Source organism: Mycetomoellerius zeteki, unplaced genomic scaffold, assembly GCF_001594055.1.
Source record: "Mycetomoellerius zeteki isolate Tzet28-1 unplaced genomic scaffold, Tzet1.0 scaffold156, whole genome shotgun sequence".
In the NCBI taxonomy this organism is placed as follows: Eukaryota; Metazoa; Arthropoda; class Insecta; order Hymenoptera; family Formicidae; genus Mycetomoellerius; species Mycetomoellerius zeteki.
The window spans coordinates 698,118-719,673 of record NW_017256511.1 but is presented as its reverse complement, the minus strand read 5'-3'; the positions used below and the strand labels follow the sequence as shown (position 1 = coordinate 719,673).

Genomic DNA, 21,556 nt, shown 5'->3' with positions numbered 1-21,556 from the left:
CAGCCAATCTTTTTTTTCAGTGTACATACATACATACATCAAAAATATTTATACAAATCAAATTTTTAGTGAATATTTAATTTGTATTATATAATTTTTCAAAAATTGTATTGCGAAAACTAAGAGAAACGTGAATTTTTAACGAAAAATTTTTTCTGAGAGGTAAATGCTAATTTGTAATGTCAAATTTATGGGGATCATAAATAATGCGTCATTTGTCATCCTGAAAATTTATTATAATTGAGTTCAACGTATAGAGACTTGTGTAATCACAATTGATCTTCTATTATTTACTTCACGGAAAAACTCGGATTTCTCGAGCAAAGCTCTTTGAACTTTCCACGTTGTAAATATATGTCTATAAAATAATATTACGCCTTCCAATTGCAATGTCATGCTTGTAGAATCGAAACGAGTGCGCATAAAAGCCACCGGTGCGAGATGCAATCATACAGTGCAATACTTGGTAACCATACGGATTCAATATTCCCTAACGATATTTCAACGTACGCGTTATTTCACTCCTATACTTTTCGTTAATGCAAAAACTTTCAGTTAAATTCAAACGATGTGCAAAATAAATAGTATATGAACGAACTAATGTATGTATAATTTTAAAGTCTGGCGGATTTTAACGAGTTTGCTATTCACAAATATCTCTGTACGTATTTGATGCATACTTTATACCTACATTTTTTTCTCATATAAATTTAAATTAAAAAAAACAAAAATGTACCGCTATAAAAATCCGTGCCGCGAATTTATTTAGCAAATACGACACTCTTTGATGCTTCTGCGGAAACGTTCGTAAAATGGAAAACGATTAAAATGACAAACACACGAAGGATATATGAATACGTCGTCGAGTGTCATATTTCTGTGATGACGGGTAAGAAATATACGTGAGAAAAGAAGATACGTTTTACTCGTCGAGGAGATTGAAAGCGCGGAGTATTCGAAGAGATTGTTACGTACGTGGCACGTAGAAAATACGACGTCGAGATTCGAAAACAATCACCAATGGAGTTGTTATGGTGTCGTTCGTTGGAAAATGTATCTTGTTTTTATCGCGCGACTCTCCCGGAATTCGAGCGCGGGTCGCGTAATCTTCAATATAACGCGTCACACGAAGGTGAATGTTCAGTCGCGTCGCGTTACCTGCGAGGATCAGTCACGATATTTCATGTTGCTCGTGAAAATCCTTGCCGCAGTTCTGAATTTGACAACTTGAAGGTACCTGACGTTATTTCACCTCGATATTTACTGAATTTAGGAATTTGGTGAGAAAGCTTTCCCCGTTACACACACAACACGCACTCTTTCTCTCTCTCTCTCTCTCTTACATCAAAGAATATTAATATTCTTATTAATATTTCAATAAAACATCATCAGAATTTTTATCCCTATAAAAATTGCATATTTCTATAATAGAATATTGCATATCGTCGAAGAATTTCCGCCGGAGCGAGTTAAAATTTGACTCACGTAGTGAAATTTCATGTCATCGTTCCTCGATCCTTTTTCTTGTTAAACTATTGTGTCAAAATATGTATTCTGTATCGGAATATGATCCTGTTTCAGCTTTCAATTAATTTTGCACAATCGTCTCTTCTACCGGTATATCGATGAAACGAAGAAAATCGTCGAACGGAATGTCTCCGCGCGGGGAACAGTGCTTGCCGCGTAGCAGCGTGAAATTAGGCACATTAGCGTGACGTCACGGCATTATACTGCGTCAGTTCGCGATGAGCGTTCTCGGAGACGAGTCGAGTCGCAAATAGTCGCGAATGCTGCGCGTTCTCGTATCCTTCTCGATCGTCGCGGACGGATATCGCGTATTTGTGTGCAGAAGTGCCGAATTCGACGACGGGCCGTTCGTTGTTTCGAGACATTAATCCATCTACTGCCCGGCCACGTGAATCGCGTTTTGGCATGTCGATCGGCATTCGCGAAAGCGGATTTTGTTATCGGACTGTGATATGTGTTTCGCCTCTGGCACATATTTTGCGTTGATCGTTCGCGAGCGTTGGAAGTGCCGACCCAGGTAGCAAGCTTCGTCATTTTGACATAAAAAAAAATGACAGCGGAAAACGCAGAGCTTCCGCAGCTGTGTGAAAATTCTGCCACTCTTGAAAGTTTCATTCTTTAGAGTGAGATTCCACTCCAATTTAGAGAAGGAGATTATTTATTAATTAATCATTAAAGAATTGACGTTATTAATTGTCGTCAAAGGCTGCGTTCAGCAGAAAGAATAATTTTACAATTGTTGTAATTAAGATTCTTTAAGAGAGAGAGAAAGAGAGAGAGAGAGAGAGAGAGAGAGAGAGAGAGAGAAGAGAGAGAGAATAATTATTAAAGACTCTTAAGCGGTAATCAGATTAGAGATTAATGGCCGGGCTTTATATAATTAATTTATCATTATAGTAAGCTTTAAGTCTTAAGCTATAAAAAATTGATCAATCACAGTCAAAAGTGTGAAGAATAATCGACTATAATTGGTCAATTTTTTATGATTTGAGCTTTAAATAATAGCTAAGTAAAGATTAAGTAATGGCTTATTGTAAGAAGTCATGAGATTGGATTGGACTTTAACTAATCAGAAGAAAGCAAACCGTAATTTCAAGTTTAGTGAACTTTGCTTTGATCGGTTAAATTCCAATTTCAATCTTAGGTTGCAGTCAAATTGATCACAATTTGTAAAATTCTTTTTACAAAAAAAGACGTTTTAAAACATTTGTAGCATCGCGTTGATCGTATCTTCAATCTCTAGTTTGATCACGGCTTTACAACAGAGTCGCAAAGTTATTTTTCTTTCTGCTGAACACAGCGATTGACGACAAATAACGTCGACTTGCTATTTGGAGAACGTTGAATTTGGCAGCGGGTCGTTTCGAGACATTAACCGCCGAGAGAATCTCTTCCCGCGCGAGGGGACATCATTGCCGCATAGCAGCGTGAAATTAGGCACATAGTGACGTCACACGGCATCGTAACGGCCGGTCAGTTCGCGACGGAGCGTTCCCGGAGTCGAGTTCAATTGCGAGCGTTCCGCGTTCTCGCATCCCTCTTTATCGAAATATCGTCTCGAACGGATCAGACCAAAGACGTAAACTACATAGAGAATGGACTGCGCGATCCGTGTTTCAAAATGGTCGATAAAAGTAAGAGAGAGGGACCGTGGAAGACGGTCGTTTCTATCTTTTTTTAACGGTGGTAATGGGAGAGAGAATGAGAGAGAGATGGCCGTCTTTCACACGGTCCCTCTCTTTCGTTATTGTCGGCCATATTTGAATACTACTTAGATACGGATCGCGCGTTCTTTGTCTTTGGATTAGACGGATATTGTATGCGGGTGGTGTTGTATATCGGAAGTGCCGATTTCGGTGATGGGCCGTTGTTTCGAGACATTAATCCATCCGCTGTCACCCACTCGCGCGCGGAATCGTGTTCTGACCTTGGCACGTCGATATTCGAAAGCGGATCCTGTCGCTGGACTCTAATACGTATTTCGTGTTGATCGCTCGCAAGCGTCATCGTCACGTCGAGAGGAGCGTCGACGGATTGCTGCAACGGATTCGCCGAAACAGGTGATGCATTATTCGCAGGATCGGGTCTAAGCATGGGCCAGGACTTCACAGTTAATTTAGTTATTTCTATGAACCCGAGCCCCCAAAACCACATACCTGGGGCCGGGGGAGCTTCACAGGTAGATCCACGCGTCCAAAACCGCAGGCATACGTGGGGAATCGCGAGTAAAATCGATGTCCTTACATGAGCCTTATCGACGCAAAGGCCCGGGGCCTCAAAATATTTAATCCGATCCTGATTATTTGTTCGAGATATTAGGATATTTACGTTACGATCAGTGCATGCGTCCGCCATGACATTTTTCGAATTCTTGACGGTTGAAAGCAGCGAGTTCTATAACATACTGGAGCGCGCCTTCCTCACTGAAAAAAATGCATGTAATTTTACATGGAAATTACATGTACATGACTGGAAATCAATTGCATTCAATTTCCATCGTCCGGTAAAATTACATTGGTTTGAGTATTGTACTGAAACACGATAAATAATCGGTCGAGAGTACCGGATAGATTGACGCATTCCGGTATATAGTCAGTTGCGTAGTGAAATTTAGTATTTGAGTATTAATATAGTGAAGTATTTGTGTGTAATCATGATCAATTGTGGATTTTAGGAAGAAAAAACAAAGCAGCCAGATACAGGATGGAGCAGAGAGAGGAGAGATCCGACAGAGCAATGCAGTGGCGGCGCATCGACTGGTGAGTGAGTTTATTTATCGATGTAGGTTGCTTGGAAAATAATGGCCAACTATTATTTTTAGGAAAATAATATATATGTGTATTATTTATGTACGTGGTTAGTATATGACTTGGAAATATTATAAGATTATTAAGGAGAAATGAACATATAAATAAAAAATAGCAAAATTAATAAAATAATAAAGAGATATTATATTATATTGTTTATATACGTGATTTAAAAGTATTATGAGATATTTTAAGAAAAATTAAAATGAAAAAAAACATTGATAAATAAAATTATTTTATTCATAATAAATTAAAATATTGTAAGAAATATTTAAAAAATATTTTAATTATATATATATTGAATTAATCATTTAAAATATAAACATTTATAAATAACATAAAATCTTTGAAAAAATTATGAGAAAGGACAAAAATTTTTCAGTATCTAAAATTAATTTATGAAATTAATATTTACTATTTAGCTTGTAGGACAATAAAATGAGTCGATAGTTTAAAATTGGGTAGATTAAATTCGATCATTATTTTTCGAATAATCTAGATATGTGAAATATTGATAATATTTAATATTCGATTAATTTATATCCGTTTACTCTCTTTTGAATTTATATAATATCTTTATAATTGTGCTATATTCATTCATCTGAAATGCAAATAGAAATAGAAGCTCCCAGTTTGGCTCACATAGTTAAGGACGTTACTGGTACTGTTTTTATAATTATTAAATCATAAAGCCTGCGTCCCTTTATTTTATGTAATACATCTTTTCTCTAAATTAATTTACTGCTGCAGAGTACATTAACAAGATTTTAGCATTATTTCATACGTAACAGTCATGGATATTTGAAGTAGAAAATATTATATATATATATATATTGCACGTGTATTTTGTACTTCAAATCAAATTCAGTATTTATCACATTTTCAGGCACGTTCTAAACAGTCGTTCGTATTTTGCCATATATTTTAATAATATGTAATTTTTAAAAATGTAGGAAAAAATTTATTTTAAAAATATAGAATTTTTTTGTTTTAAAAACAGAAAAAGTAGAAGAATATTGAAATATATTTTTTAACAAATGTTGCAATCTGTGTTTTAGATATATTTTACAGTGACATTTTTTTGTATTCTTTAACCGATTTTTTTATACAGCGTTTCTACTTTCTAATCTTTAACGTCTCGACGTGTTTGCTCGAGACACGGTGTAGGCGTCGAGAAACAAAACGTTGCTCATTCTCAGAATAGCAGATGGGAACAATCGATGTTTGAATTTCTCGACACTCGTTAGGAGTCGTTAGTTCGTTGTGGCATTAAGACTAATCTTCCTGTATCCGCGGAATGACAAATCGTATCATAAATTCAGAGGAGACTATATGCAAGGATAAATTAAGCGAATTTTATATTTAGTCCTATTGTATATTACTTCACCTTAAGTACCATGCAAGTACAATTGAATCTGAAGCGCAGAAAACGATTATCTTATTTAAATATTATATGATTATAAGAAATATAATCATATTTTTTTTATACGATACAATCGAAATGAAGATACATAAAAATCATGCTATTTACGTAAATATCGCGAAATTGCAAAACAGAAATCTCTTATTTTTTAAGAATTATTACAATTTTCTTCCGCTTGAAATTAACGAGTTAATTATAATTAAGATTATCTGAGAGATAAGATTTCTCTATTATTTCTTTTTTAATCGGATTGAGAGCCGCGATACTTCTCTTGTAATTAGAACATTTGCGACGCCGAGATGCATTAATCTGTGGGAGAAAGCCGTCGGTAGAAATGCGGACTTTGCGTCCTAGAGTATCCTTTAACGTGGACAAGCGTATCGTTTCGGAGAATTTAGTTTGCGCACGCGGGCTTGTCCTCTTCGTAGTTACATATATCGAGGTGGACGGATATGTGGCAGAGCGATGTTGACCGACCTCCGGGGGTAACGTATGCTCGCGACAGTTTTCTGTTTGCTCGGGCATATACGTTTCGCACGATAATGTCGTGGATGCGTTGCGAAAATGATACGGTCAACAACGACCATGTTAATTTCGTCAGCATCATGTCAACGCACCGATCGAGTTTAGAACTTAATCTTCTGCAACGTTCAGACGAACGATAACATATCCATTAACAGTTTTACTTTTTTTTTGGTGCCCGATTTCAAGACTAATCGATTCGAAATATATTTTTATGGGGGGACGACAGAACTTCTCTAACAATATACAGCGAGTGCAAAAAATATTTGTACAGAGAAAATATTTAAAAAACCTTTTGAAAGCTAAACATTACCCAGCGAGACTCATCAAATTGATGTCGAATCGATATTGATACGATGATTTCGATACCAATTCGATTCGTCTAATTGACTTCTTGTTGGATAATTAACAGTTGATTCATAAATAATAAAATTTTAAAATAGACTGTATGTTTCTCAAAATTATATACCAAACAGATGTGTATTAATTACAGGAAATATGTCATTTTAAAAACAAGCAAAAATTAAAAATTGTATTGTTTGGACGCTCAAAAAGTATTTATATAGTCGAAAAATTAGCTTCTAAAATCAAGAATACACGCGAAGCTCGTTTGTTTATGTTAGAACAGAATATATTCATTGTATAAATTGCTAATTAATGTTTCGCAATTGCTAATTTTACAAATAAGGGATTTTTTATAAAAAAAATTTCTTCGTACGAATACTTTTTGCCCTCACTGCGTTTGTAAATAGTATAAACCAAATTAATATCTTTCAAAACATTTTTTAACATTTTATAACATCTTGTAATTTTTAATTAAACGTCACAATCTTTCTCTTTGTCTCTCTTTCTCATGCACATACGTATATAATTTTAATTATTTTTTGTTAAAAGTTCCCAGACCTTTACCCTTTCATTTCAACTCTATTCACGATTGACTCATAAATAGCAGCTTATCGATGCAAACAGTAATATAGTGTGTATCTGCGTCGACAATTGATATTTAGGGCGATTGGCTGATACCAGAACGATCAACCATTATATATCAGAGATCAAAATCTGCGATATTTTTCCATTGTTATCGCAATTTAATAACATAATGTAAAACATGTAATATTTTACCAGAGCACATTTTTCAAATTAAAATTCTTGAACGCAAGCAAAAGTTACAACGGAAAATTTTAAAAACCAAAGAAAAAAAAGATACAGATGGTTTTACATGAAAATAAATAATTCCACGCAGACTTTACCATTATTATACCATATGCTGAGCTGAATTTGCTTAAGTTTCAACATTTAAACATTAAATATTCCGCGCGTGGTCCTATTTAAAAAAATCACAGCAGGCTTCATATTTATATCTGATTTTCTATTCCTTTTATTTTGCCGAAATGCGACGAGAGTGCAATAGTTTCTGCATCCTCTGACATTCGAAGGTGCGAACATTTTTGCTCGTTTCATGATTCATGTCTGCTCGTTCCCGCGAGGACGAGCATCCGCGTGTTTACAAATGAGATTAATTCTCGGCGGTTCCTCTCGCATTCGCAGTACGGGATTTATATCTCTTCGTCGCTAGTGGTGCGAGTCGATCTTCGATCGGACGTACGATGCTGCTCTCGTCTCTGATATTGCCTGCGTAAATATTAGAGAAATGCGAATTGTTTGCGTTATATATATATATACATATATTATATATATATATAGCCGCAGCACTGACTATACATGCGGCTTATCGCGGATTCTTCCAGCACGCTAAATCCTTCCATTAAAAGGAACGAGATTTAACGCCTCAGAGATGTCCAAAACGGTCGCTATTGAGGACTCTTTCAGTATACTAGGAACTCTTCTTTTGTAAAGAAAGAGATTTAACAGTTATTGTGATTATTATCTTCCTTCTGTTATGATTGTGAAAATTATTCCCGCCAGTAGAGAAATACATTTCAAAAAATAGCTCGAATTTTCTCTGTGTTGATCTTAAATTTATTTCAAACTAAATGAACTTCTTGGCAAATTTATCAATATCATGATAATACAATTATTATAATATTAGTTAACTGTTACCGAATTAATCATGTATTAACAGCGATTAAATTAATGAAGAGTTCAATTTTCATATTAAATTGATCTTGAATGGGGGAGGGTCCACAATTAATTAATTTTGATCAATTTCAAATTGACAGCGTTATCACTTTCATCATTACTGCTCTGTATTTTATTCATGTACTTGACGGTAACCCAGATTGCGCGAACGTTGTTCGCGGCGTGTATCAGGTCACCAAAGTGTTACCGTGTCTTTTTTAATCACCGTGCGTGTGCCAGCCGAGACACACGACTTGCACCTTGTTCTAGTAGCACGAAAATGGATGATTTCCGCTGGGAAAACCGTGCAATATAAGAGTGATATGGGCAACAACAGCTGAGGAAGCCTAACGAAGAAATTAATAGTCTATTATGAAGCACGCGACACAGCCGTGAACATTTGAGGCTTAAGCGGATTTAGCGTGGAAATTCTTGAAGATAGAGCCTGCGACAAGATACAGGGTGATCGAAACAAAATCCATATTGTACAAAAGTTGTTTAAATATTATAACTAAGAAGTATATCATTTGTAAAACTGAGCTCTTCAATATCCTTAGTTCGAACTCCAACATCCGCATAAGTAAAAGATTTAAAGTAACGATAAATTAATAAAATCTGTATTTAAGTATGATCTGCGTTTTTATTATCCCATACAGAAGCGTCAGGTGGAACATTGAGAGAATTCTGTTTGCCTCTTTAGTCCGCTCGGGATTTACATAGATGCCAGCGCGTGAAAAATACAGCTGCGAATACATTTTCACACTTCCTTGCATATCGTACTTTCCATTCCGTTGTTACAGGCCCGATTCATATCAGACTTTTAGATTGGGATGAATTTAAATTACAATTCATTGTCGTCGATCATCCCGCATATTTGAACAGTTAAAACGCGTTGTATTTGTTATAATCTGTTTCATTAGTCTACATAAATGAAACATTACGTTAATGTTTAATTAATTGTATTTTATTGTCTTTCGATTATTTAATATTCGTTATAATATAATATTCGCAGATACCTACATAGCAATGCAAGAACAATTTCCTATTTATCTGTCTATTATTTTCGTTTCTATTAATTATTGATGTAAATGCCACTCACATAGATTATTGATTTTCTGCAAAAACTCATCGCTCGCCTCGCGGTGGTACATTCTCGTCGCATCTTAACTTGTCAACTTGTTTTACTATTCCCCGACGTTCCATTTAAAGTGGAAATGTCCGGCTAAAGGTTAGATGTTACGAGACAATAAAGGTTACTGTATTTTCTACCAATGATGTCTAGACAGTATACATTATACATATATCTTGCGATATCTGCAACCATTAATAACGTTTATTCGTTTAATTCGAAATTCCGGACCGAAAAATTTAGATACTCAGCTGTACGTGATTCGATTATTTCCCGTAACGAGAAATTTTACGGGAAAATATTTACTTGCTTCTTGATACATTTATCGTACCCACACCCGAACTTTTATCTCCTCGAGAGAATGATAGGTATATATTATCGTTTCACGATATATAGGAAGCAGAAACGTATCTTATATAAACTATACGTAGAAAATGCGTCATATTGCAAATGTTATATATAAGATAATTAAATAATAAAAATTTTTAAATGCTGTAACATAACATAACATGTATGAAGGATTAATAGAAAGTAATTGAAGCTATCAAATTTTCAATTTGCATAATAAATATGATAAGTATGATGCGGTGACGTTAATAATAATATTATAAATTTAACATTTGACTTTGCACGTGCGAAATCATCTTGCGTATTGTACGCAGTTAATTAGCTGACAAATGTCAGCGGTTGGTTGTCGCCAACGTGGTTAACGCATACCGCATGTATCACACGTGCGTATTCGGTATATGGGTTACAGGGTGTGGCGACAGCCACCCCTCTTGTGGGACCGACAGGATGAATTTTTACCTACATACATGCCTTTGACTTTTCACGCGGGACGACGATAGTCAGATTAAATTACAACAGTGCGTTGTAACGGGTATTCGTGTCGAGGAGGCGAGTCTCGATTACATTATCGCGCGGTACCATTACATCGCATTAATAATACCGTATTCATTATGAGCGGTGCGACGCAAACAATGCTCACTTGGAGTCACGTAATCGCTGTTATGATACCGGGCGTGTTTTCACAAAGCTGGCGTTATTTTCCGGAAAACGTTCTATTCGGTGCGCGGCTCCTGATAGCAGCTGCGTGTATTAACGATCCCATAAAATGCTTTTAATTTTCACCGAGGCGATCGCATCGTTTCTTCGCGATTACGCGAACGATAACGATATCGTAAAGTTGTAGCGTGTCTGTAACACGTGTTGGACGCGGTATGACGTTCGCGATGCGCTCACGTGAGCGCGCATCGCGAACGTCATACCGCGATGTTAACACAAAAGAATAAGCTTGACTATACGATAATTACTGTCGTCGAGAATATTGAGTTCAATCCCTTGATGCACTTTAGAGATCAAAGAAGTTCGTGTAAAAGTCACAGCGTGTAACTTCGTTATCGCAGATAAAATTTATGAGATATCGACTTACTGATGTATTCTATTATTCTGCATTTATCTGATTGTACTGCACGAATAATATGTACATGCCTTACACGTTAGAGTTAAGTAGATAAACGAAGTAGTGAGATAATTACATTGATAATTTTAAATTAATATATTCCTTCCTAGTTATTATATTATTCACATGCATGTTTGCCATTTTTATTATAATTATCAATTTTGACATCGGGGGACATTGGTTTCCGATTCGGTTGTAACATGCGCAATTACTCCATCCTGTTGAATAGCAGAGCACTAAAGTCAGAAGTTTATTGTGTAATTAAGATATACAAGATTACCACGTAACCGCCAAATTGTATAAGACATATATAATGATTGAACGTAAAGCTTGTTACTAGCGCTATTGTGTCGAATGTGTCTCCCGTCTTCGCTCGTTACTCGCGAAGCTTTATTAAATTAATGAACGTGTTGTCTTTGTGTCACTGCGGCACTATGGCGTGCATTAATATTCTTCGGATGTACGGTATGGCATGCTTTGAGAAACGACGCGTTCGTGAAAGAGATAGAAATCGATATTCTAGTCGCTGCAACGCGAAGGATGTTTCAATTTTATAAGCACAGTATGTCATACACGAGAGATAAGCATTCGCGATTAATGGACACACGTAGCCGCGAGTGACACAATTTTATGTTTCGTGAAATGTCACGGTAAGGCCAAGGTGCACGATGGAATCTTCTTTGGAACTCCTCGTGTTTTTTAGCTGTTTTATACCGCGATCAATTTTACGAGTACTCGATGTCTTGTGTCTGCGGCTGTATGTACATACGATTGAAGTAGTTGTTGTTCGATTCGGGGTACTATTAAAAATATGATAATAATTCTGCCACAGCTTGATGCGAATTTGATGAGGAAAGATTAGAAATACGCGGAAAAGCATAGAATTGTTGAGGTTAAGGTCAGACATTTGCATGCTTCGAAACAATGGTTCGAGCTTTATTTTCTGTTACGCCTGTATGAAATACGTGCATATATGTATATGTGTTTGTGCATACAGGATATACTAGTGGATATATATCCGTATTGTGTGTGCAGCGATCAGAATAATAGTCGTGAAACAATTATTTGGTTTACCTAAATTTCTTAAATTATTAGTTTTTCCTCTAATACTTTTTAACTCAGGTTATTTTTTAGTTCGCATTATTAAATGATTTATTTATTGAATTTGCAAAATATAGTTTAAACCTATAATAATAATGTATAATCTATGATTTGTAAACAAATGATTTATAAATTTTACAAAATTAAAAGAAAAAGATATTTTTAATGATATTTTATTTAATTTATGTTTAAAATAGTATTATCTGCTTTAAACTTTTCATTTAAGATCTTGTTACTGTCCCTGTTTTTTTAACTTACATTTTCTCAATGTGATATCGTTAAATTTTTAATTTTTGATAAAATGGTGAACTTGTCTTCGTTATATCTGTCCAATTAAATCTTCGCCAATCTTTTTATCTAAAAAAAAAGCAGTGATATCTCTGAATAATTTTGAAATAGTAAAATAAAAGATATAATATTATAAAAGATATTTCTGGAAATACATTCGTGACATGAATAATCCTAGCCTACTTTTACTCAAAAGTATAATTTGCCGGACGTTTTCTCAACATTTGTTTCGTGATAAAGTTATTAATTTGATTAAATGTCGCACACACATTGGAATTCTAATTTTTAACGCATAATTAAATTACCACGCAACATTTTCGCATTATTTAATGCGCGTTAGTTGTTTGCGTGCTTTGCAAAACACAATTCGTGAAAATGACTGCGAAATAATTGTGTCCGTTAACAACACATGAATGTACTTCGTTGCAATTTATCTGTGATAATGGAGCATGTTAAAATACACTGAGTTTTGCGGGAAGAAAAGGTGCGATTTAGAGCACTCCGTATATACTTGATACTCTGATGCACCTTCTTGTAGGACCTGAATCCTTTCTGGCTGTTTCTGGCCATTAGTTCACTGGGAGGGAACAGTTGTCAGACAATGATTCATAGAAAGCACTCGAGAACAGTTGAGACACTAAAATAACGTGTAGTTTTTAGGAAATTTCATACTTGCAGAATTGTTATTTACTGTTTCATTCGTCCTTAAAAATGCAAATATAGGAGACATCCTACCAATCAAACTTGCTTGATGGAAATCGATCAAATTATAATGGAAACTTGTAATTTAGGATTGGTTGAACTATAGTCGAAATAAATAATTTAGATCTGCAGAAATCGAATTTAAAGAGAGAAAGAACGTTGAACTTCAATAATTTTAGAAATTATATCTTATTTTTCTGAAAGTTTTATTATTTGCCGTATAAATTTTTTAAGATTAACTCTTGAAATATCTTTAAATTCGAGTTTCAAAGTATCTTTATCTGTAGTTTCCATTAAGCAAACTTGATCGTAGCAATACCTTCTTACACCGACTAATGGTGGGTGCTAGAAATCGATTCTTACGTGCGCATAATGCATACGCGCCCTTTGATTAGGTTGCAACGAGGGTGAGGGCAGCTTTTAGGACTCGTCTTGATTAACGATTTCGATGCAGCACGCGATATTTGATTTTCCTATTTCAACTGTTTCCATAGTTGTAACGTGCATTAATTTCCGATTGTTATCGAAATTGTAAAGGGATTTGCAATTCGAAATTTCGATGTAGATATCGACAATTCTTATAAAATAGTTTACTTATAAAATAGCTTCTGTAAAAAATACGAGAGAAATAGTTTTGTTATTTTCATACATTTCATTCACTAAGAAAAATAGTCTGATTGGATTAAATAGTAATTTTAGTGGAAAATGTACGAATCAGAATTTTCTGGTTAAATCTATGAGAATAATTCTAATTTATATAATTATTCTGGTAAAAGTAAGAATTCTATAAGTAGATTTTACCAAAAATATTGTATCAATCAGAATTTCGGTTATCTCAACTGGAATAAATTTAATGAGAAAATTCTGATTCGTTCATTTTCAACTAGAAATTTTTTTCAGTGTTAATTTGTTTTTTTTTACGAGTTTTACGTAAGCAGCTCATTATTTTACAGCTACGAGTCTAGTTAAATGGTGAAATAATCTTAACAAATTCTCGAAGATCCCACGCTTTAGAAAGTTAATTCGAGAGAGTAAAAACAGTTTTCCTTTTGAACCTGGTATCTGGCAACTAATACCACCGTGAAATGTATTACCGTGAACGGAGTCCGTAACTTTGTGGCGAGAAGACTCGTGCCAGACGTTTTGCATCGCTGCGTGTTCTGCCGCGTCATTAATAGGAAGTCTCGTCGGTCTCATTACTATTCATGGTATACGATGACTTGACGCGCAAATGTAAAGCATCTCACAATAATAATGAACAGTCAAATTTTTTCTATTGCTCTCGAGTCATTCAATTTCGGAAAATGGTTTATCGCCACATTCGACATATTCGGTCATTGAATTATTATTCATGCAGAGAAACTATCATTAGGTACTTTAATTACCTTAAACATGTTACTGTAAATCATATTGATATTATTTAAATAATAATAAATGTTTATTTAGTACAGAAACAAATTATATCTCTTTCTATGGATTATTACAATTTATAACGCGCAATTTAATTTTAATTAACATTCTCGCTGATATTATTTTCTCAAAAAAAATTACGGATATATTTTCCAAAATGACATTTAACGATTCACGCTTGCATTGCCCTGGACTCGACGTGTCGTTTTTATTCTACAATCGCCCACCGCCACATGTGATAGCGTTCATTAATTACTCGCATAAATACCGACGCGCGCGTAGGCGTCGTTTGCGTCGGATTAACATTCATACGCGACGCTTCATCGTCGACACTATGTGGTTTCGATTATCGATCCTAGGGCAACTTAGTAGCGATACGACGTCGCGGATCCTATAGTTCGTCCCGCAAATAAAAGAGCATTATTGCGGCGAGGTGATAAACGTTGGACGTGAATAACGCGCGCGCTTCGAAAGGTTTCACGTCGTGCGCAACGATTTGTACTTATCGAACTTTCACGTGGGGCTTTATCGATAGTATCATGAAGGGTCCCTTTCAGGATCCCGTCAACAGTGGACGCTATTGTGTGACGGGACCGTGGCTACGATCTAGCGTTCTAGTTTCGGTGCGAATATCGCGTGTGTCACGTTACTTGAAAATTCGAAGAAACCCAAGAACGTTGAGGAATGTCGCATGAAATTACGCCGGTCTCTATTTTTTACCGAAAGACGTGCGAAATGCTAATATCTTCTTTCGCGAACACAATCCGTTATCCCTTCGCGATAACTTATCTCAACCAAACTTTGCTGTGCCTATCTTTTTGCGTCGGAAACTGTATACTTATCCGCTTGTCCATATTTCGTGGCCCCCGTATCGTATCGTGCTAAGGTTTTATATTTCTCACTCGTGTACGTCGAGTGCTACATATTTTACAGTTTTCTCGTAGCAGTTCACTCGTTACTTCAGCGTTCTGTTACTTCGCCTCACTACTTGGCGTTAAAAAATGCACGCTTCTTCACCTATCTTGCAGAACATCATTAGCCTTCGCACATTTAGCTTCCTGTCGTCCAGCGCATTTCGATCGCGTGTGTTCGCGTTGCTAAATTACACGTTCGCATGAGCTTTGCTAATCTTATAATTAATTTCCTAAAATGACGTGGTGTCTCGTCGAGAATTCTGACTCGTCGCCTCGTAACTTTCATTACTTTAGGACATCTGTTATGTATATCTTGGATAAAAATAACGACGATCGTTGGTTAAAAGGAGCGACTATAGTTTCGCGATGATGACCTCGATGGCGACCGCGGAAACACAGCCAAGGTTGCGACTTGCCATTGAATGGCACATTCAATGTCAATGAAGCCCACGACGCGACTTTCTTCGACGAAATCGATGCCGAATTTCGCTGCCTGGCCGAACGGCGAACGCGATAGCGTGACGCGAGCAATAAACCGGCGCAGCCTTGCCATGCTAGAGTTCTGCACAGCGTCGTGGGCTGCGTGGGATGGGACCAACCCCGTCGCATTCACCCCCTCGTCGTATCCTTCTCCCTCTACGTTAATGCGTCAGGGACCAGGGTAAGAAAAGGAGCAAAAAGCCGCATCTGCGGGATACCAAATATCATCAGATACCCTTGATACAGTGCGATAGTATCAAATAGTGTCTGCATCTACGCAAGTTTGGTATCTCGAAAATTGAATTTGATTCAATGAAAAAAAGGTTTCCCCTTTCAACTTGCGTTGCGCGCAATCGAGGTTTTATTGTCGTATTTTTATTGTTTACGTACAATGCAGTTAATGAACAATGGGGAAATGTTTAATTGCTTTGAACTTTAAACTATGACATCAGTTGTCCGGACAATATTTGCGATTGTAAAGGTTCATGGCTTTTGGAACACGATAATTAGAGTCCTTTTCATGTTTTAAACAAATTTTATTATTTTAATGAAGATATAATTTTAAAAAATAATGGGAAGGTTAAAAAAGTTAGCTATTAAAGCTATTTAATCCTTATTTTCAAAAATCCCATATTTAAATACAAATCTTGTTTTAAAAAGAATTTTAAGAGATACTCGATGTTTTTTTAGAGATCCAATATATGTGTGTTACGAGGAAATATAAAGATATGTCGTTTATTTGATTTATTTTTGGGATTATGCCAAGGTTACATTTGAAAAATGATTATTCTTTAAAGATTATAATTGCGATAGGCCGTACCGAGAACTGCCACACTGCTCGATCTTGTCACGCGTGAAGTATCGGTCTGAATTGTTGGCAAAAAATACGGTCGTATGCGAGAGGTCTGTATCGATTCTCGCAGTTCATCGAAGCTATGCACGTGAGAATACATGGTCGGCACGCGACACCGCGATCGTTGCATGATGAAACGCGAATGTCAACTTTTGCGTAGTATTGTTACGAAATCGTTCAAAGAGGTACGTTTTGTTCGTGACTTTTGTCCCGAGGCTCAATCTAGAATCACCGTTGGCACTTCACAACGGCACTTCAACGGGCTTTGTAAAGAGCTACTCTCTTTTATATCAAACATTAAACTGCACGAAAGAAATTGCAGAAAGAAATTTTCATAATGCTACTTTTGATGTCATTATGAAAAAGAAATATTTGGACATTCAATTAATTACATAATGATAACATAGTAACCAGCAGGACGGCAAAGCCAGTAAGTGGCTCTGAAACAAAGTTATATTTTGAGGCAAGGAATACAGTAAAATAATGAATTATAATACATTTTATTATAAAAAAGCTGTAAAATTTTACAAATAAATCTCCATTCTTTAAAGATTAATGAAATATAAAGTAATTAGTATGTATAATTTATATGTATAAGTAATTTATAGTCATAGAAGAATTATTTTATCGTAATACTTTAAAGTCTTTTATATCAATATACAAAAATGCATAAAAACTCTGAACTAATATATAACTAATACTTAATTTAATTCATTGAATTAAACTTTGTAGTTTTTTGTAAAAAAGAAAATTTCTTATTTTTTTAGCTAGTTTCTTGTTTTGACTTGAACAGTTTCGTAGATTTCAGATATCGTGCCTAATGTGACTTATAGCGCTTGAAGGGCGAAACGACCCTGCACCTGGAGCTGCGTTCTGCGAATCGCGTTATCGTCAGCCCCTATCAATGCACCCTTGCCCGAGACCCTTTTTCGCGCTCGTGCGGCTCTGTACGCGAAATCGATAGTCCCGCAGGCGTGCGTGAGAAGTCGAGTAAAGACCGACGGACGGGGCCTGTCTAACTTGTGGCGTTTACGAGCGCCTACCACCTCCTGCGCGTTAACGAAACTCGCATTGTCTAGTGACATGCTGCGCTTCCTGGGAATTACATACAATACTATATTCCGTAAAGCTTACGGCGTAAGAATTGAATTAGAGCAAAGCCGCTCGGAGAGATCTGTTCCCGGTGTTGTGAAGAGGTGCAATTTAACGGCGACTTGTTAAGCTTACAACTAAATACGAGCTTGGGTTTACGCATCGCTGAAAACGTCAGTGTAATATTATCTTCTTGCATAGTTTATGCTTTGTAATTACAATATTATAACTATCACATCACGCGGTATCGCAATGTTATAATTATCACATCACGCGGTATCATAATTTTATATTATTACAATTACAATTTGTAACGGTAACATTATAATCATAATATTATCAGATTGTTATAAAGTCACAATGGGGTTGCGGAAAAAACCTTTTGCTTCCACTGACGTTTACCAACGACACAAGCCGGGAATAATTGGATGAGCGCGGCAGAATTGATGCATTAGGAAAACGTGGCGCATCTGCCACATGGAAAATTACGCTCCTAGTGCAAAGGTTAATCCTATAGCTACTCTCAATTCCCGCTCTCCAATTACGAATTGGTCTAATATAGAATGATCTTAGGTCAACTTAGTTGTCATTTAGAGCTTTCCTTTATACATCATAATTGCCATTAACCCCTCATAATTCTCATTATCGATGATATTATTCTGAAACCACGATATTATTATTCAGAGATTGTTTTTGTAAAATTAAAATTGTTATTTATATCTAAATTAATTTTTTCATTATCTTTTTCTCTCGCGTTTATCGTGAAACATTGTTCAATGGAATGTTGGACGTTTTTATAAAAGAATTCACAACGTGGAAAGTTGTGGTACATCCTTTAACATTTATTAGCTTTGGAGTATCCGTTAATACTGGCTGTATTTAACGAGATTCGATAACGGCGCGTCTGCTTATTATTTTTGATGCGTCAGCCGTTTCATCCAACAAATATTGCATGACAACATTTCGGCATAGGATTGCAAATAAGATATTGACAATTTAGCATACAATGGCGGCGCGAGTTAATTAATTAATCATGGATCTGGTGCGACTTAAAGATTCGGTTGCAACATCGTATAAAAGATCGTTTGTATTCTATCGTTTGTTATTGTTGTTTTAAAAATTATATTATTACGCTACGTTACAGTATCTAGCTAGAAAAGATATCAATAAATTCAAGGCGGTCAACAGTCTGGTCAACATTTTCGTTATATTGGATTTATTGGTTATGATATTAAATCATAAATTACGAATGCGTTTTATACTATTTTTGATGCTTTTATAAATTGCACACGAAAATGATTTTTTGAAAACTTTGTTACCTTTTGTTATTTGATCAATTATAAATGGTTTTTCAAACAAAAGGTTTTTCTAAAATCAATAAATAATTATTAAAGGCCACGTGGTAAAAATTAAAAGATTTTCGCATAGATATAAAATCATCTTTCTTGCATTGTGATTTGAATTTATCATGGCGAATGCAAAATTACTTCAATTTATCACAATGAAAGATGATGTTTGCGTTATAAGACGCACACGGAGAGAATTTTCTTTTAAAATTTACCCTGAAAATATGATAGTTGTGGTATAATATAATATTTTAAAGATTTTTACCATGCACTTCAATAAAATTAATCAAACTTATTTTATACTTTATTGCAGTTTTATTAATGAATGAGAGAGATTTACATTAAAATTCTTCGATGTACAATGTTGTCCCACGACTATCATATTTTCAGGGTAAACTCTAAGAAAAAATTCTCTCCGTGCACAGATGAAGTTTATCTTAACGTTTACAAAATTCTTTTGAACGTACCTGAAACCACTGATATCCTTATCACTATCAACGAGGATAATAGCAAAGTCACGAACTGCAATCCAGGTCTCTGCATGATGGATGACACACGTCTGTCGTTCGATCAATTGCAAAAGATCACTTTGACATCGTAGTCACTACGACTTGAGTTGCACTGATTCGGCGAAGTTATTCTCTCGCCAAAATGCACCGCGTTTGTTACATCCGTCTTCCTGTCAAGTAAAAAAATATTAAAATTATAACTGGTGAACACGAAATATGACTCGTATTAAATAATTGTTTCGTTACGAAATATGACACAGAAATTCGCGAAAAAGGATAGAATTACTGGGATTGATTTTTGCAAAAATTGAGTGAAACTTTTTCTGCGTTTTGACGCAGAGCTGTACAGAGTGCCCCGCCAAAGAATGTCAATATTTTAGGAGATAATAATGGCGGTCGTTTTGGAAATAAAAGAGGATACATAAATCCGTATATGATTTCAAGCGCTTACTGTAGGTGTATAAATTGTGGATTAAAGAGAAGATAAAACGTTATTACTTTGTTACGTAAAAACTTATTGTACATCACATGTGTCTCAAATCTCGTAACACTGCCAATTATTTCCGTTCCATTTTAAATTAATGTACTTTGTACGATATAAAGTTCTCATTTATTTATTGATAAATAAATAAATACTTGTATCTCTAAGTGACCGGTACTATCAGATCTCAAAATAAATTTCTTTGATGATACATTTTGTAAATATCTTTGGTTTGGCGTGTTTGTAAAAATGGAAGATACCATAATGTTGTGTCGAAGTCAAAGAAAAAGTGTTAACGATGCCATTAATAAAAACAATGCCGATTATCATTAAGCCGACGTAATCATACCTTCTCGCGAAGCCCGCTATACTTCCGGTCGTGGCCGTATGATAATCGGAGCAATACGGAGCGTCGCCGATCTCGGAAGACTGAGATGATCTTTTACTGCATCAAATCGGTTTCTCATTTTTCGATATCGCGTTTCGACGATTTTCGTTATAGACGTAAATATCGTAGGGAAAAGAAGCCGTATCCAGACGTCGCGACGTTACGGCGTTGCGGCCAATACTAAAACGACGTCGGGACACCCGCCGTTATCAGACACAATTTTCCACGCGTGCGCACGCGCCCCCGAAGAACCCAGGGGGCTGCTGAAGCGGTGCGGAGTGACGTGGGGCGACAATGCCGAGGGAATCCCCTATGGCCGCACTGGGAATAGGTGCGACTCTTTTTCACGTCGTTCACAGGTTCAGGACTACATTCGTATTTTGATTATTACCGCCTCGGTACGCAATAACGGTTTCGAAGGACGGCGATTTTACGAAGTGCGAGCGCATTTGAGTAACTTTGATTTGAAACAGAAATAGTTCGATCTGTAGCGAAAACGTTTTAAGAAACTAAAAAAATTTGATAATCGAATATAAACAAAATTAAATAAGAATTGAAATACAAATTTATTAAATAATAAATTAAAAGTTTAATTGTATAAGCGATATTTTTAAGAAACAATTTTATAAAATAATGAACAATTTTATGATAACAGCATGAAAAGCGTACTAAAAATAATTAAATCTTTTATATTAATAAACATCTAAATAAAATACTCGTATATATTTTTAGATAAAGAAGTTTATAGCATGAACAATAATTAATTAAGCTAAATTTATACATGAAAGCAAGAATACACTGAGAAGATATTTTTTAGGTACATTTATTATCTTACAAATTACGAATTATTCATATTTAATTATTTGTATAAAAAGCGTAAAATATTAGATTATTACAAATTTAGATATTGAAGACCGTATTCAGAACGAGTTTTTACAATGTTAGTGCATATTTAATGTTAGTGCATATAGTTCATATTACGTATAATACTACAGAATTTTTGACATAAAAGCGTGTATTTATCGATAAAAGCGTTCAGAATA

General features: G+C 35.4%; 1 protein-coding gene across 1 annotated transcript in view; it reads right to left on the bottom strand.

Annotated features, from left to right (window-relative positions):
- Ret (protein kinase receptor Ret oncogene) overlaps positions 1–20,679 on the bottom strand; it is a 59,858-nt gene extending 39,179 nt beyond the window's left edge. Inside the window, exons 1-2 of the mRNA XM_018445213.1 lie at positions 20,475–20,679; positions 19,603–19,814 (exon numbers count right to left, since the gene is read on the bottom strand). Of these exons, the coding sequence (XP_018300715.1) occupies positions 19,603–19,678 (76 nt within the window). The 5' untranslated portion in view covers positions 19,679–19,814; positions 20,475–20,679. The remainder of the gene's footprint in view (positions 1–19,602; positions 19,815–20,474) is intronic.
- Between the last annotated feature and the right edge of the window lie 877 nt (positions 20,680–21,556).